At 42.3% G+C, this 18447-nt stretch overlaps 1 protein-coding gene across 2 annotated transcripts in view; it reads right to left on the bottom strand.

Annotated features, from left to right (window-relative positions):
• The window catches only part of LOC121324060 (V-type proton ATPase 116 kDa subunit a1-like), a 32854-nt gene that overhangs the window by 11523 nt on the left and 2884 nt on the right, over positions 1 to 18447 (bottom strand). For both annotated transcript variants that reach the window (XM_041265481.1, XM_041265482.1), the window contains exons 5-17: positions 17954 to 18082; positions 13195 to 13271; positions 12060 to 12186; positions 10951 to 11033; positions 10451 to 10544; positions 7076 to 7288; positions 4807 to 4957; positions 2829 to 2968; positions 2236 to 2393; positions 1918 to 2008; positions 1407 to 1525; positions 448 to 664; positions 62 to 169 (exon numbers count right to left, since the gene is read on the bottom strand). In XM_041265481.1, coding sequence (XP_041121415.1) covers positions 62 to 169; positions 448 to 664; positions 1407 to 1525; positions 1918 to 2008; positions 2236 to 2393; positions 2829 to 2968; positions 4807 to 4957; positions 7076 to 7288; positions 10451 to 10544; positions 10951 to 11033; positions 12060 to 12186; positions 13195 to 13271; positions 17954 to 18082 — 1707 coding nt within the window. The remainder of the gene's footprint in view (positions 1 to 61; positions 170 to 447; positions 665 to 1406; positions 1526 to 1917; positions 2009 to 2235; positions 2394 to 2828; positions 2969 to 4806; positions 4958 to 7075; positions 7289 to 10450; positions 10545 to 10950; positions 11034 to 12059; positions 12187 to 13194; positions 13272 to 17953; positions 18083 to 18447) is intronic.

Below are 18447 nucleotides of genomic sequence, written 5' to 3'. Positions count from 1 at the left end.
CCAGTTATATCCAAAACAAGCAAGCATGCAATAAAACGTTTGGTCATGTTAAATCACTTACAAGGCGTTTTTTCTTGAGGTACTGATGTCTCAGCAACAGCGGTTTCACCACCAGCATCCACGGGACACACAACAAAGCCACAACCACCAAGAAACACTGCAGTCCGACCTGTTCATTTAAACACAGACACGGAAAAAACCAAGACGTTTAGAACACTTGCTAATTGAAAGTTGGAATTAAGATTCACATAACAAAAAAAACAAAACAGAAATGATCTTATTATTATTGGCTTATGTCAGCACTGTCTCTTTGCTGTTTGTAGGGACAGCTGATTTACTGTTGTTTTCCATAGCTGGCAAGGAGAGATTGAGGGTATTGTGTCTAGATGTGTATGCTGCAGTGAAGCAGGTGATGGGGAGTGTTACTTGCGCAGCCGTGTTCTGTACCTGTCCAGAGTACAGCATCTTGTTGGTCTGATCTCTGTAGTTGAACAGGAACATGTTGATGAAGTGGATGAGCAGGCTGGGCGCGTCCTTTGATGTAAAAGCATCGTAGGCACCCCACTTGTAAATGATAAGGATGACCAGGTACCCGAACAGCGTGGACATGAAAATCAATTCAGGAATAAAACCAAGGTAGATGTTCAGGGGTTTCTTGAAATAGCTAGAAACAAAAAAAAAGGGAGAAGACTGACAGAATCCATTTCCAAAGCACAAATAGAGTATTTTAACTCATGAATTACCAAATTAATTCTACATTAAAAAAGCTGCATTTATGTAATGTGATACCTTCTAAATCAATATTTCTTCACAGGAAAAAAAAATTGAAATCCTTAGTTTTGATTACAAACTGCTGCGTCCTATTTTGAGGACTGTCAAGTTAGACGCGCTTATAATCACAGCAGTGAAATTTCACGCTGCTATGAAGCTCAGCACACAAATAACTGAGCTTTATCATCACTGCGGGGAGGAAAACACCAAGAAATAGACCACTGTTAGGCTTCAGTTTCTGATTTTACATTGCAGAATTAACTTCACCACTGCAGTGTCCAAAATTAGGAGTAAGTTATCATAACAACATAGTTAACAGAAAGCTAAAACTAGGTAGATGTCAGCTAAAAATGCTCCAACAGTAGCCTGCCCTGGCACTTAATGGGTTGCAGGGCCCAGAAATCTATTTGAGTATTTATTTATTTTTTTGCCCCGTTATTTTACCCTTGCTTTTAAAATCCCACAGCAATCCGCAAAACATCCCTCAATACAATGATTCCAGTAACCCCTAGCAAAGACCAGCAACTCAACGCAGTCACCATCTGCGCTCCCCTGAGAGCAGGACGCACCCCGCAAACAAGAAACACCTGTGGGAGGTAGCATCTGAAATATACATAATGAGAGGAATGACTTACATGTGATTAAAAAGACTCAGGGTTACCCCAAACAGCATGTGGATAATTCCCAGAATAACCGACATCTTCATTTTGAAGGAGTTCAGGAACGTCAGCTTATTGGTAGCGATATTCCAAATCTGTAACAAACAGGTTATGAGACTTTTATCACTGCAAACTTACGAGTGTAGAAAACGATGTCAAGCACATAACAAAAAAAACAAAACAGAAATAATCTTATTATTATTGGCTTATGTCAACACTGTCTCTTTGCTTTTTGTAGGGACAGCAAAGAGCTGTCAAGGGCATACAGTTTCTCTTTGAATAACGGTTTGTGATGGATTCTGGATTCTATTTATATCACTCATGTGTCTTGGTGGAGTTGATTGACCATGGGTACGTTCTTCCCCGATTCCAGACAAATCATGAAACTTTTGGTGCTCTGAGGTAGTAAATAAAAAGGAGGTGTATTTTTTTGCATGTAAATTTTACAGCCATACAGTGTCATTGAATGCATGTGATGAAGTCTTACCGGGTCTATTCCAATGGGATATGGTCCATTAAAGACTCCACGCTGCGCAGGGTCCAGCTGAAGCAAGTGGTTGGATTTTAGAATTTCATTTCTGCAGAGAAACAGCAAGCAAAACGAATAAAAACTTTGCATGAACAAAACTTGCGATCGAACCCTAGCGTCACCTTTTACCAGGACTTTGTACGCATCTAATTATTCCTGAAACCCTTTTGTTTCAGTTGACGTTACGTTTTAAATCTTCACAGTCTGCCAGAAACAGGAATCTTCCCCAATGATACTGGGAAAGACTTTTGGGAAAGAGCAGATCTACCAACTTACGTCCAGGTTTTATTCGTGAACATGGGCCGAACGCTCCAGCCCGAGCCGAACACGTTGAGTGATTTGGAGAAGCAGTCGTTGTAGATGAGCCCCGTGTAAATGGAGAAGACCCCCATCAGCAGGATAATGTAGCGGCCGCTGAAGATCGTGTTGAACATCTGCATTAGGAAAAGGGAGCATGTATGTGAGGAACACACTTCCCCTACCACAGCTGTGCATACCGAATTGGAGCCATCATCACTACCATAAAGCAGAGCCACACAGGGGGCGTTAGGATTCTGTTTAATTTCCAAAATTTGAAGCTCAAAAGACTTCTAAAAACATTATTGTTTTCATTATAGTATTAATTATCCGCTCAGATAAGACACGACAACCCCAATAGAGTTTAAAATAAACAGCTGCGATGTTACTGTGTATAAGGGACAGACTATAATAACTTAAACAAAATTCAAATCAGGTTACGTTTCAGATGCATAAACTGCCAACACCCCCTAACCTAAGACTATGAGAAGGATGGGATTCGGTTTTAATTCTCAATGTGATCGAGGCGGTTTGCGATACAGGCAGCTTCTGATAAGAGTCGTAGGCAGTACCTCGTTATCGCTTCTTTGCGAGAGGATGCGGCTCTCCCGGACCACCAGCCACACTCCGAAACAGGTCAGCAGGACGCCGTGGCCGCAGTCCCCAAACATCACAGCGAACAGGAACGGGAAGGTGATGATCGTGTAAGGAGCTGAAACAGGAATGGAATTCTCCAGTCTTAGGGAGGCATGTCCGTAGCGATTTAAACCAAGAGACATATAAGAAGGTTGGGATAAATCGTTTGACGAAATGAAAAAAAAAAAGTATCAAAACGTATTAGTAATGGAAAAATATTAATTAAAAAAAAAAAGTAATTCAACCCTGGCGCAAGGAAGCTCCATGCCATGAACAACCGATACCACAAAGCTCCATGCCATGAATAACCGATACCACAAAGCTCCATGCCATGAATAACCGATACCACAAAGCTCCATGCCATGAATAACCGATACCACAAAGCTCCATGCCATGAATAACCGATACCACAAAGCTCCATGCCATGAATAACCGATACCACAAAGCTCCATGCCATGAATAACCGATACCACAAAGCTCCATGCCATGAACAACCGATACCACAAAGCTCCATGCCATGAATAACCGATACCACAAAGCTCCATGCCATGAATAACCGAGAAGACAAAGCTCCATGCCATGAATAACCGATACCACAAAGCTCCATGCCATGAATAACCGAGAAGAGAAAGCTCCATGCCATGAATAACCGAGAAGACAAAGCTCCATGCCATGAATAACCGATACCACAAAGCTCCATGCCATGAATAACCGATACCACAAAGCTCCATGCCATGAATAACCGATACCACAAAGCTCCATGCCATGAATAACCGAGAAGACAAAGCTCCATGCCATGAATAACCGATACCACAAAGCTCCATGCCATGAATAACCGAGAAGAGAAAGCTCCATGCCATGAATAACCGAGAAGACAAAGCTCCATGCCATGAACAACCGATACCACAAAGCTCCATGCCATGAATAACCGAGAAGACAAAGCTCCATGCCATGAATAACCGATACCACAAAGCTCCATGCCATGAATAACCGAGAAGAGAAAGCTCCATGCCATGAATAACCGAGAAGACAAAGCTCCATGCCATGAACAACCGATACCACAAAGCTCCATGCCATGAATAACCGATACCACAAAGCTCCATGCCATGAATAACCGATACCACAAAGCTCCATGCCATGAACAACCGATACCACAAAGCTCCATGCCATGAATAACCGATACCACAAAGCTCCATGCCATGAACAACCGAGAAGACAAAGCTCCATGCCATGAATAACCGAGACGACAAAGCTCCATGCCATGAATAACCGATACCACAAAGCTCCATGCCATGAATAACCGATACCACAAAGCTCCATGCCATGAACAACCGATACCACAAAGCTCCATGCCATGAATAACCGAGAAGACAAAGCTCCATGCCATGAATAACCGATACCACAAAGCTCCATGCCATGAATAACCGATACCACAAAGCTCCATGCCATGAATAACCGATACCACAAAGCTCCATGCCATGAATAACCGATACCACAAAGCTCCATGCCATGAATAACCGAGACCACAAAGCTCCATGCCATGAATAACCGATACCACAAAGCTCCATGCCATGAATAACCGATACCACAAAGCTCCATGCCATGAATAACCGATACCACAAAGCTCCATGCCATGAATAACCGATACCACAAAGCTCCATGCCATGAATAACCGATACCACAAAGCTCCATGCCATGAATAACCGATACCACAAAGCTCCATGCCATGAACAACCGATACCACAAAGCTCCATGCCATGAATAACCGATACCACAAAGCTCCATGCCATGAATAACCGATACCACAAAGCTCCATGCCATGAATATCCGATACCACAAAGCTCCATGCCATGAATAACCGAGAAGACAAAGCTCCATGCCATGAATAACCGAGAAGACAAATGATGCCATTACCTGGGTTCATCTCCCTGTAAGTTCCAATGCCATAGGCATCAACTATGTTCTGAAAGCCGGCAGTGAACTTGTTGGTTTTGTTGTACGTTGGCGGCGTCTGCTTGGTCTGCATTCTGTTCAGGATGGAAGGAACCGTGGAGCCACTACGTTCCTTAATGAAGAGAAAGAATCATGCTGCATACAGTCACTACAACCAAGGAGGGCTGTATATGTAGGAGTGCATGCGCTGTGTGCAAGCAGGGCTAGTTTTCATTCTTATATTTTAGGCATTACTTGAGTCTCGTGCTCAAGTACCCTGTATCCCCAGTATAGTTACAGCTATTACAGACGTGTGCAGATGTATCTGAACACCTCAAGCTTTGCATTTCTATACTTTATAACCTACCTGCATGAAAACCTCTGGGTGTGAGAATCTCAGTTTTCAGTCACATGCAAGAACGTTAGGCATCTTAAAACAACTTCTAAAAAGTACTTTACCATGGCTGGCTATGTGTTCCTTTTTTCTTGATATTTTAAATGAATTGCATGGGTGGCCTATCAAAGTCATTAATTAAAATTAGACAGCCACCAAATTTGTCTATTTTGACACTTCCCATGATTTTCAGTTCCAGTGGTTTGATTTCATACGCACAACAAAACTACTATTTCAAAAGGAACAGAGAAGCCAAGGCTTCTTTCTTGAGCAAACCTAAATCCACACTTGCTGGCAGTCTTTCATTTGGAGCAACACAAGTTTCTTGCCACATACGTTCGAGTAAGATTTCCTAAGCTAAAGACAGTGTTAGGAAATCTGCACTTGCAAACAGCAGGTAACTGAACTTGCACAGCTAAACAGTGAGATTGTGCTTCAAACAGTTACTGCAATCTTAGATTTCTTCTTCATAGATCTCCCCACCTTAGTTCTAATAATTACCACAATGTCCAAAAGTATAACTAAATAAATACCACAAAATACAGAACAAATGCTCCACCCAGTCACTCAGCATTGTTAGTAAATGAATCATGTGCCGCTGAACTTGAGACAGGTTGCTGCTCATTATTATCAGGAGCTTATTTTTAAAGAGGAAGTGATTTTCTATTGAGGGATACCAAGATATTTAGTGAGCAAGTCGTCTGAGTGAAGTTATCCGGCACAGACTCCCCGTCCCCAGCTGTGCTGCTTTCAGAGGACCATTCTACATGTGAGATGTCCTGATCATTACAATAGGGTATATTTTTAAAGTGGAATACATATACATACATGCATATATACATATACATATATATATATATATATATATATATATACACACACACACACCCCATCATATTTAGTTCATTGATAATTACAGATCAAAACATCATAATACTGTCAGTTAAGTAACTGTTTTAAGAGTAGCTCAGGCACCTGAATTTAACACTTCCAGTTACAGAGGATATAAAACACATCTGCATGCAAAAACAACCAATGAGTGAAAGAAAACACAAACAGCGACAAACTCCAAAGCTGTCCCATTTCTCTCCTGGTGAACTGATCACTGCACAATTACCCACAAGGACGCCTGGCGTATGCTGTTTATCCCACTCGCGAGACTGACTGTTTACTTTCCATGACAGATTTAATTAAGTCATTTATTTTTGCCTCATGGAATGCGGGGAAGCTGGAAAATCTTGTCCAGGCTGTTGTTGTGATGCAGTTGCTTCAAGCTGGAGGTGTGTGAAGTAAGTACTCTTGGGAACATTCTGGCTCAATAGCCCAATTTGCTTCTGTTCTCATGGCAACCTAAGCTCAGTGGTAAAAACGAATGCATCCTTCTAGAGGCGTAGCCCTTCAGCTGCCTTGACACTCAACAGAAATAGACTCACGCGAGTTATGCCTCTCCCAGTACTGCACTAACAAAGGGAACTGGAGGAGAGGCATCAAAGTTTCTTACGATTCATCCCACTTGACTGTACTACACATTGCTGGTCTGTGTTTCAGGCTCCCTTCAAAACCATGTAAACTCAAACCTTATCACATGGCGTCTTTCACAATTGTTTTGCTTATAAACAGAACATGGAACCTTTAAATGGGACTTAATGGGAATTATATTTATATCATTAGGTCATAAATAAGTCTAGTTATTGACTCCCAGAAGTTGAACTGTTTTATACAAATTTTACCCTAGAGCTGTGTGTTCCACAATCACACTTTACACAAGATTTTTATTATGCACTTCTTTGGAGATTACCAGCAGAGGGGGGAACCTTTGCCCTCAAACTGCAAAGCCACTGAATGGTGTACACTTACAGTGCCTCTGCGGAGAGCAAACTGAATGGAGTCCAGGTCTGTCACGGGGCACCAGACCTCAGCGATCAGGCACTTCTGAGTGACGTCGATGTTGCACAGGTTCAGGGTGTGGTAGATGGCCTTCATTTTCCTCACTTTGATAAACCACACTCGGGTGGTCTTGGCAGCAGCTTGCAGGACCCTCTGGCGATGATCCTCTGTCTGATTTAAGACCTGAAACAAAAGGAGGGCTGTAAGGGAATGGGCAAAAAAACATATACTCCCAGTGATCCTGACTACCTCAATGCCACCAAACTGGAGTCCAGATCACTTGATGTCACAGTTCAGGTGTGTATTCTGCACATGGGTATTGATTAAACCAGCAGACTTGGATAATTAGGATCAAAGTATCGCTAAAGGAGGCATCAGTTCAGTGTAACTTTAGTTGAAAACGACTTCTAAAAATGTTTAACCGTGGTCAGTAAATAATTGAGCTAAACTCAACCTCAATAAAAGCAAAACTATGCTGTTTCGTGCTCCATTACAGCAAGTTGTACAGCAAGTTGTTATGTTAGCCAAACTGATCCAGACATGAAAAAAAAGGAGAGAGTTAATGTTAAAACTGGTATCTTTTAAATGGACCAGCATTGACCAAAATAAAATAAACTTTATCAACACTTTTATTCAGTCCATTATTAAACGTGTTGGCAAACCCTTGCAACGCTATTAGCTAATACTGTGTCACATGATCAAAACGAGTTTGTGCTGTTGCCCTCAACCTGGTCAATAGTCCAAAGACAGTGCTTCACCTTAGGTTGACCTCGTTATAACAAGGTGTTGGGTAAGACAACAAATGTCAACTTAACAGTTTTCCATATAAGCCTCAACCCCAGTCAATACTGATAATGGGGTTCTTTTATCATTCTTTCTTCAAGATGCATGTCCACACGCATGAAAGCAGCGGTTTACACGCTGGCTCTCTTCTCATACACGGGTTTACACGCTGGCTCTCTTCTCATACACGGGTTTACACGCTGGCTCTCTTCTCATACACGGGTTTACACGCTGGCTCTCTTCTCATACACGGGTTTACACGCTGGCTCTCTTCTCATACACGGGTTTACACGCTGGCTCTCTTCTCATACACGGGTTTACACGCTGGCTCTCTTCTCATACACGGGTTTACACGCTGGCTCTCTTCTCATACACGGGTTTACACGCTGGCTCTCTTCTCATACACGGGTTTACACGCTGGCTCTCTTCTCATACACGGGTTTACACGCTGGCTCTCTTCTCATACACGGGTTTACACGCTGGCTCTCTTCTCATACACGGGTTTACACGCTGGCTCTCTTCTCATACACGGGTTTACACGCTGGCTCTCTTCTCATACACGGGTTTACACGCTGGCTCTCTTCTCATACACGGGTTTACACGCTGGCTCTCTTCTCATACACGGGTTTACACGCTGGCTCTCTTCTCATACACGGGTTTACACGCTGGCTCTCTTCTCATACATGGGTTTACACACTGGCTCTCTTCTCATACACGGGTTTACACACTGGCTTTCTTCTCATACACGGGTTTACACACTGGCTCTCTTCTCATACACGGGTTTACACACTGGCTCTCTTCTCATACACGGGTTTACACACTGGCTCTCTTCTCATACACGGGTTTACACACTGGCTCTCTTCTCATACACGGGTTTACACACTGGCTCTCTTCTCATACACGGGTTTACACGCTGGCTCTCTTCTCATACACGGGTTTACACGCTGGCTCTCTTCTCATACACGGGTTTACACACTGGCTCTCTTCTCATACACGGGTTTACACACTGGCTCTCTTCTCATACACGGGTTTACACACTGGCTCTCTTCTCATACACGGGTTTACACACTGGCTCTCTTCTCATACACGGGTTTACACGCTGGCTCTCTTCTCATACACGGGTTTACACGCTGGCTCTCTTCTCATACACGGGTTTACACGCTGGCTCTCTTCTCATACACGGGTTTACACGCTGGCTCTCTTCTCATACACGGGTTTACACGCTGGCTCTCTTCTCATACACGGGTTTACACGCTGGCTCTCTTCTCATACACGGGTTTACACGCTGGCTCTCTTCTCATACATGGGTTTACACGCTGGCTCTCTTCTCATACATGGGTTTACACGCTGGCTCTCTTCTCATACACGGGTTTACACGCTGGCTCTCTTCTCATACACGGGTTTACACGCTGGCTCTCTTCTCATACACGGGTTTACACGCTGGCTCTCTTCTCATACACGGGTTTACACGCTGGCTCTCTTCTCATACACGGGTTTACACGCTGGCTCTCTTCTCATACACAGGTTTACACGCTGGCTCTCTTCTACATGGGTTTACACACTGGCTCTCTTCTCATACACGGGTTTACACACTCCCTCTCTTCTCATACACGGGTTTACACACTGGCTCTCTTCTCATACATGGGTTTACACACTGCCTCTTGGAGACCTAGTTAAACAGAAAATGCAGCTTAACAACCTTCTAGAAGATTAAATGGGTTTATCTGACGCCAGGCGACGGCTGTAACTGATACAGATGGGGGCACTCAAAAACAAAACAGCTGGCTAATTGAGCCCTGGCTGATGCTACATGTCCAAAGAGTGATTCACTCCCTCTCTGACTCACACATTGAGTGGGAGACTATGCAAACTATGCAGGGAGGATCTCCCCCCTCAAGGGAAGAACTTATTTTGCCTGATAAGGAGACGTGCTTTTACAATCCTAAATGCAAGACTGACATTCCCTTCTACCAAGTACCTCAATTTGGGAAAATCTAAAAATGATTGTGGCTATCATGATTTACTGCTGTTTCTGCGCTTATGGATATTTAGCCATAAATTAGTCACTAGCTATTTTATCTATTTTATTATTTAGATCAGCGACTTTCCTACAGCACTCTACAAAGTGCATTTCAATTGGATGCGCTGGCAGTGGCTGGTAACACATATCTATCGAGTGAGAAGGTGTTTGGATTTTGGTGCTGGGACAGAAAATTAAAACACACACGCTGACATGCAGTTTCCAAAAATTTGGGCTCTGCGGTTCTGAAAATTGTATTGTACTGTATCTCTGAATCCATTCCTGCCAAAGCTAAACAATATTTAACTTGAGCAGTGAATATTGCTTGCAAATGTCCCATACAAACAGCTTCAAAAGTTGCCAGAAAGTTGCTTAGTGTTCCATGGGCTTTAGAGACAGTTAAGCTTAAGGAACACAGAAGCACTTTGTGGCTTGGAACTTGGTTCCAGGAGAATAGGGGTTTGATACAGCAACCTCAAGCCACTGTTCCTGAAGAAAGGGGCATTGTATTCCCCTAAGCTTTACACAGAAGTTGCAATTACCATCTGAAGGTCGTCAATTCTGGCGCTGACACCTGCAGCCATTTCCTTTCTCTCCTGGGGGTTTTCAGGGCAAGGATACAGAGAGGCGCGGAACCTGGAAACAAACCAACACACAATGAACACAATCACTGGTGTGTCCTGCTGGCCTCCAAAAGAACCTTAACATGGGATTCCAAAAAAGGCAAACAATGGTAACAATCTTTGTGCTACTGCCCTGCCAAGGAATGATCAAAATATGTTTCTGAAAAAAAAAAGATTTTTCCCTTTTTTTCCCCCAATGGAACTTCTGGAAGTGTTGCACATTGTATCCCGTGGACATTATCTTGCTGTCTCAGATTCAGGATTGTGGATCTAATTCTGTGTCTGGAGTGCATCCAAATGCATTAATGTATCCAGGCTGCAACTCTCTTACTAGTCGTTGGTGGGGAGGTGGGGTTGGGCCCCTCACACACACACACACACACACACACACACACACCCTCCCTCTTTCACCGCCTTACCCTTCGCATATTTTCTTGACTCTGTTTTTCAGCTGGTCTCCTTGAAAGAAGATGATGAACACTGATTTGTGGACTTGGTCTCCCTGCGGAAAAATAAACACATTTTAAAAAAGAAATGTGAATGTGAAAAGCATGTGACTGCCTGAACCACTAAGACAGGCAAGGAATTACATGTACAACAAACAGGACAAACCTGGGGAAATTATTCTGATAACTACTACAACTACAGCTGAATTAATTATGTTGCAATAATTACATTTACGCTAAAAAAGGTTACATAAACAGCTGCACACACCAACATGTTTACTCTGTGTATTTAAATAACCCATTAATAACCACCGGTATAAACGCAGAAACTTACTAGTGGCTGAAAATACAAGAATGGTGATTGAATGACAAATCAACACATAACTGAACTGTAACCAGTCAATTACAGTGCATGTTCACAATGACAACTACATAGGTGTGCCAAGCTTCAATTAACATTTGAATTGCAATTAATTATGAATTGCACCATGGAATTGGCCCCAAGGTCTGCTAGAGAACGGCCAAACTGGTTTGAAAATGAACCTAAAAGCACTGGTTTGCAAGGATTTCTTTTATGCTAGTTCAACATTAGTAAAAAGGAAACCAGCCAAATGACCTCCTTAGTTGCACCACACAGCTCCTGGTTTTTGTCAGAAGTTTTGACTGTACCGATGTTACTTTTCAGAGTCTTTGAAGAGTACAGCACCCTACAATGGGATCCTAAAGGTAAAGTAGTTAATAACAAGGGACAATTCTTCAAACCGCTTATCTGACCATAGGGAAGTGATAGGCAAAGGTTTGCCTGCTCTGTATTTCATTATAAATTATGATTCACCCTTCCTGTGAAGTATATCGCTGGCCGCTGATATATATTCTCTATAACCAGCAGTACAAACGAATCTGATCCGCTGTTGCATAATTAGAAGTCTGCATTAGCACTTAACTCTTACTGGGTAATTAAGAGGGTCAGTTTAACCCAGAGGCTAAATTACAAAACCGGAATTAACACATCCTCGCTTGCGGTGGGTGGGGGGGTTGCCCGTTCGTGCCCGGCTCTCACACATGGGAAGTAAAGTACTGACCGTGGTGGGGTCCTCTAGGGGGTCCTCGATGTCAGCCTGCCGCAGGAACACGTTGCCTCGACACACCCTCCACATCATCCGCTCAAAGGTAGGAATCCGCTCCCGGTTTATCACTCCAGCCACGAAGCTGCATGGAAAAACTATTTCAGGGATGGAAATACGACTCCTAATGCATAGCACTTTCATCCATTCCAGGTTTTATTACCAGCTTGATTAGCCACAGTGTACAGGTAACAAGCTCTGGTGTCTTCTTAAACTTGAAGTAAAACCAGGAATGGATCAAACTGCTATGCAATGTGAGTCCCTGCATTTTTCGTTTAGATACCTCCCACTCTTCACAGATTGGAGATATCTACATAGATGAAATATTATGATCACCTCACATTCAGCTTGAGTATAATAAATTACCTCTACTATGAACAACTGTGAAGTTAAAGTCTTTAAATAAACCTGAATCTGCAAACTAGACAGGGTCCTTTGTTCTCTTGGAAAATTGTCAATTAGTGATTGTATAATTCAACTGACAATCAAATCATAAACATAGTAAGAGAAAAGAAACACAGAGCCGCAAATTGTAAAAATGCAGGAGACTTTTAGAAGTTGCTTAAGATGCTTAAATAAAAGCACAAAGTGGCCTAACATTTTCACATTGTTTCTACATCACGACTGGAAATGGAAATTCTCCCCCCAGAGGTTTTCCTGCAGACAGGTATATAAAGGATATAAATGACCACTCTTGAGGTGTTCTAGTACATGTGCACACTGCTGTATAAACGCATGGACAGGCAGCACAATACAAAATGTTTCACTATCCACTTGTAAATTTCTCAAGTGTCATTTTCCAAGTTCTAACCAGTAGCTTCCAGGGCGTCTTGGTTTTCAGTGAGCGCCGTCCCTTTTCTTTAGACACGTTTCACTCAGCCCGGCCTCGTAACGTTACTAATTACTGGCAACCGTGGTTTGGCATTCCTTTCAAAGAATTCTGAATACCGTCATTATCAACAGACAGGATATTAGGAAGGTAGAGAGAGTTAAAAAACAGAAGCTCTCGTACAAATTGTGGAGTGTTCTAATAACTGCACAGCACTGTATAAAGGGGCGGAGCTGTACAGAGCTGGCTGTATGGTGCACTCACCCCAGGCGAAGAGGAGGTCTCCCCACCTCGTTCGGATCCATCAGTGAAGACGACTCTTCAAGGTCAGGATCTGCCATCTGATGATGATGCAATTCAGCAATTCACAAACCAATTTAACTAACGAAGCTAGTTAGTAGCATGCAGAGAAGCCAGGAACCAGGAGAATGAGCGAGAGAATCAATATAAGAAGGACAGGTCGAGAGAGAGAGAGAGGTTAGAAATGAACGGGGAATAATGCGACACAGGGTCAACTTGCACACACACAAACAAATACACACACACACACACACACACACACTCTAGTAAGAAGAAAAAACGACAACCAAAGCGTAAGGGCTGGAACGTTGCAGGGAGATGCAATGTTGAAGAAGAACAGCGATGGTAATAAGACTCCTGTTGCATAGCAGTTTCACCCATTCCAGATTTTGCTCAGGTGTGTCTTCTTATTAAACAGGCAGTAAAACCAGGAATGGATCACACTGCTATGCAATGGGTAACTTCTGCATTGCATGGTAACCTGTATATAAAATTCTGGTTGTTACAGAAATATATATAAAGCCAAAAGGCTCTTATGCATGCAAATGCAATGTCACTTTTCAATGCAGACTAACTTTCCCCACTACTGCATAGTTATTTATTGCAGAACAAAAGACTACGGGTTGCAGGATGGTTTACAAGACGAGTCAATCGAAAAACCATCTAGCTTTCAAACAGTGCGCTTCCTATTTACAGTGCGGTTCTTATTTTGGACAACGTCTGTACTTTCAATTTGATTCAAGTACTTTCATTAGGGTTATAATTCAAATGCATTTAAAAAGGGTATTTCACACAAATGGTCCACGCCTGTGTGTGTTTTTCTAAGGTTCAGATGGCATCGTATGTGGTTTAACTCCTTCTGGTTTAACTCCTTGCGAGAATTTTGACATTAAAGGAATCGTCATCGGTTAAAGGAACCAAGAAGCTAAATGTGGTCAGTTCACTGAGACCACAAGCATAACTGACAGGATACCAGAAGCGAATACGCAAACTTCAACCTCCTTAAACGCTGCCTGATTCTACTAAACATTCTCACGTTTGCAATGGTTTGTTTCATTACATGCATCCAAGTGTTCTGCATCAGTAATCAACATTAAAAATAATAATAATACAACGTGCCTCTTTTTTCATTACTGCTTTATAAAATGTTGTATTGGACGGTTTTTAATTGAATGGTTTAGTTTTAGATTTCGTCTGCCTGTGTGTCTGTGTGTGTGTGTGTGTGTGTGCGTGTGTGTGTGTGTGCCTGTGTGTGTGTGTGTGTGTGCGTGCGTGTGTGTGTGTGTGTGTGTGTGTGCCTGTGTGTGTGTGTGTGTGCCTGTGTGTGTGTGTGTGTGTGTGTGTGTGTGTGTGTGTGTGTGTGTGTGTGTGTGTGTGTGTGTGTGTGTGTGTGTGTGTGTGTGTGTGTGTGTGTGTGTGTGTGTGTGTGTGTGTGTGTGTGTGTGTGTGTGTGTGTGTGCCTGTTTGCCTGTGTTTGTGAAGCGTTTTGGGATCCTTGTTAATTAGACCGTGTGCATGAAGTGCCTTTTTCGTACTGCATGCCGATTTTTATGTTTAAGAACATATTAGTATTAAACTGAGTAATTGTTGTACTGCGCGAATCACTCTGGGCTAATCCACACAATAAGACTCACACCAGTGTGTCACCATTAACCTGTCCCCACGGCAGAGTGTTGCAGGGGGACAGATTCACTGTTACATGCTAACGTATCATATGTGCTTGGAGGATAGATTTCATCATCACGAGAGCTACATTGAGATCGTAGGGGAGCTTTTCAACTTGAAAAAGTAAACAGGAAGTGAAGGCTGAAATTGAAACTTTGAAGTGAATCTAAGAAACCAGAAGAATACATTACAGTAAGGACTACACTAACTCAATAACATCACTAGAAACAGTCCTGTGGATTTTTATTCGGAACTACGGAAGCTCTGTGAACAGTGAACTGGGGGGGGGGGGTTTGTTTTATTTACAAACAAACACACCCGTATGGGAATAGTAAACAGGGTTAGAAACGAGAAAGAGAGATTAAATAGAGAACAGAGAGGAGGGGAGGGGACTGCATGCCACTAACTGCTACTTTTCCAGTCTTTGTAACAAACCCACACTGATTTCCCACTGTCTACTGATCTCTGATATTAAAAACACACAGAAGACTGGGTGAAGGACTAACGTCATTATAAAGGGCTGGTTTCACTGACATAGACTAGCACTAACCATGGACTACCGAAGGGTATTAAGGTATGGTAACGCAAGCTTAGTACAAAAACGGAGTCTATGAAACCAGCCTGACATGCCTTCACCTTCACCTATTTAAAAAGGCTTTTGCAGACATAGAAATGAAAGGATTTTAAATGACATTTAAGGGAACCGATGATATTACCCTGTGATAAACGTAACAGAAACGTAAAAACAACACGGCACACCCCACACACAAACACCTGAAGTGCTCATGAAGTCTCCCACACTTAAACAGTGTAGAAATATAAAACAACAGGATATAATGTTAAGGAAAAAAACAGCTTAATTGGGATTCATGTTTTTAACATTGGCAGGGCAGCCAATACTAATAGAAACTTGTACAGTTCTTAATGACAAATATTTTGACTAGAAGCATTCCTCAGTGTCTGCAGAAAGACACTGAACACTAGGGAAGTATCTTTCACTGTTTCTAAACCTACCATCGCCGACAGCGTGAGCGTTACTGACGATAACACCAGCAGACAGGTTTTCCTTCGTCACAAATGGCTTTGTAAAAAAGATAGGCTGATTTGTCTATATGGAAATGACTGATAGGACAGTGCAGACAGGCGGGGCAGGCTAAAACTATACAACCGGCTTTACAACACTTAGGAATAAAGCACAAGGCTGACAAGAGACTGATCAGGCTTTAGCCTCTAGGCCCACCAAACAGTTTTCAAAATGACAGACCAGTGAAGAAATCTCTACACGTTCTGTTAATCTATGAATATTTCATGCTGTCACTGGACGCGTGTCACAGTAAGCACTAATGCTACACTGAATCACTGGCACTTTTGTCCTCGTTACAAGGATAGAAGCATAACGGCAAGTGCAAGACAGGCGACATACAGAATGAGAAAACGTGCTTCTTCATGGCGACAGAGTTAAATAAAACGATAGTTCTGGTTCTCATCCTGTTTGAAAATATGGTGCAACAAGCAGCCTTTATTTAACACATGCCAGTTAAGTCACTGCAGGCAACACGCTTCCTGTGGCAGGATTAATGTGGACCTCGTCTTAAGAATGACCATCACCACAAAGAAACTCTTACATGCCCACCCAGGCAAGCCAGCCTGTTGACTTTAAAACGATGTTCAAGGAGCCCCTAAGAAAAGTAACTTGGTAACTCTTCTGCATGTCCAACAGCAGAATGTTAGAAACTTCACAGCTTCAAACTAACCAGAAGTCTGACTTCATGAACAGAGCAGTGTCTTCCATTTGTAACGACCACGTGGGTCTTAGCAAATATAAGATGACAGATAACCCAGCAGTAGTGAAAATGTAAAGCCACATGCAAATACCAGCAATACCAGAAACAACCTTTTTTTCTACTTTAAAAGTAAGCCTGTTACTTGGAATAAAAAAAAAAAAAAACACCCATTGCACAGACCATGATTAGCACTAATCTTAGCTTTACTTACTTGCACGTAAAATGCTTAGTAAGGTCTGTTAACCCAGCTCTAAAAGTTAATGGTTAAATGAAATGCTGTAAAAACACATTATAAAGTTAACTTGAATGAAAACAATGTTGTCACCAGAGGAAGCATCTTGAAATGTCACTTGAATTGTGTTTTTTTCTTACTATTTACTATTGCGTTCTTTCAGTGCAAAAACGAGTTCGAATATTTGTTTAATCCAAATTAACATGGCTAGAAAAGACAAAACCTTACTCTCGGACAAACACACAGTGATGGAAATAAGATTTGTGCAGAAGTTGGAGCCATAAACAACTTGAAATGGTACAACCTGCTATGCGATGAACCCTGAATAACATGCAGTATACAATAAAGCAATGTGGGATTTTAATGGCCTTGCATATTCCGTAGCTGTAAAAAACGAATTATAAAATTCAAGTTAGCGTCAGTAATGTTGGGGTCAAACCTGGCTTTCAATTCCAATTCCTTCTGCTTCAATTTAACCCCTTCAGGTACACAAGGAACCGAGCGGTTAGTCAAACGGTTTCTTCTTAAAATACATCGTGAGGAAACTGACAATTTGGACGACTGGATCCAACCCGTCAGTCAATTTTAAACCGTGTTTCGTGCCCCTCATTGCAAAAACAAGAAAGTGAACATCCTTTTGTTCACTGAACACAGACGTCCCTTGTACCTTAAAAGGGTTACCAACAGTCACTCTAGAACGTGAGCTATGACCTTATAAAAGGATTTTTGAGCTGTTCAGCTATCCTGTGATAATGTGTTGCCCCTGTGAGAAGATCATTTTAACAGAATACTGCCAAATGCAATTCTGATCAGTGATGTGTTGGGATTCATTAAAAGGCAATGGGAATTGATTTTAAAAAGGAATTGAATTTGAAAAGCAGGAAGTGGTCCCAACTCCTGTGGGGTTAGAAAGGGCATCTGGGAATCAGCGGCACTGCACAACCAGCCAAGCACGTTCCGGGAACGACAGCCAGGAGCGAAAGAGGCTTCGAAGCTGAAAGCCGGAGCATCGTCTGTGGGGGGAAACAACCGATATCCTGACCTCATCAAAGAACTGCTGCGTCCTTCGAAGGATGTGCTTCAGCTCTGTGAGCTCCAGGAAGTTCTTCTTCAACGCCTCCTGGTTCGTGTTGATCTCCTTGAGCTCGTTTTCCAGTTTCTCGAACGTCGCCTGCGCACAGCCAACCACAAAAGAAAAAAAACTATATGTAACACTCATTTTACCCATCAGGCTCAACTGGCCTTCATTGCGAAGGCACGTATGCAAGTATAAACCACCAAAAAAGCCACAATACCTTGCAATAATACTAGAACACAGGAAACGCAATTGCAAACATTTCGACTGCTTTCTCAGTGTCTGTAACTTCTTCATGTAAGAAATATTGAAAAAAAAAGGCTGAAAAACTAAAGTAGTAGTTTTGGACACATAATAAACATAGTTTTCGTTGACCAAAAAATATGCCATTGCTTTATATAAGGGGGAAAGAAATTGCATCCTCATGAGGTCATCATGCATTTGCGTCTCCATATAAGGTT

Source organism: Polyodon spathula, chromosome 12 (assembly GCF_017654505.1).
Source record: "Polyodon spathula isolate WHYD16114869_AA chromosome 12, ASM1765450v1, whole genome shotgun sequence".
NCBI classification, from domain to species: domain Eukaryota; kingdom Metazoa; phylum Chordata; class Actinopteri; order Acipenseriformes; family Polyodontidae; genus Polyodon; species Polyodon spathula.
Note: the sequence above shows the minus strand (reverse complement) of the source record. Positions and strands in the feature narration are given on the sequence as shown.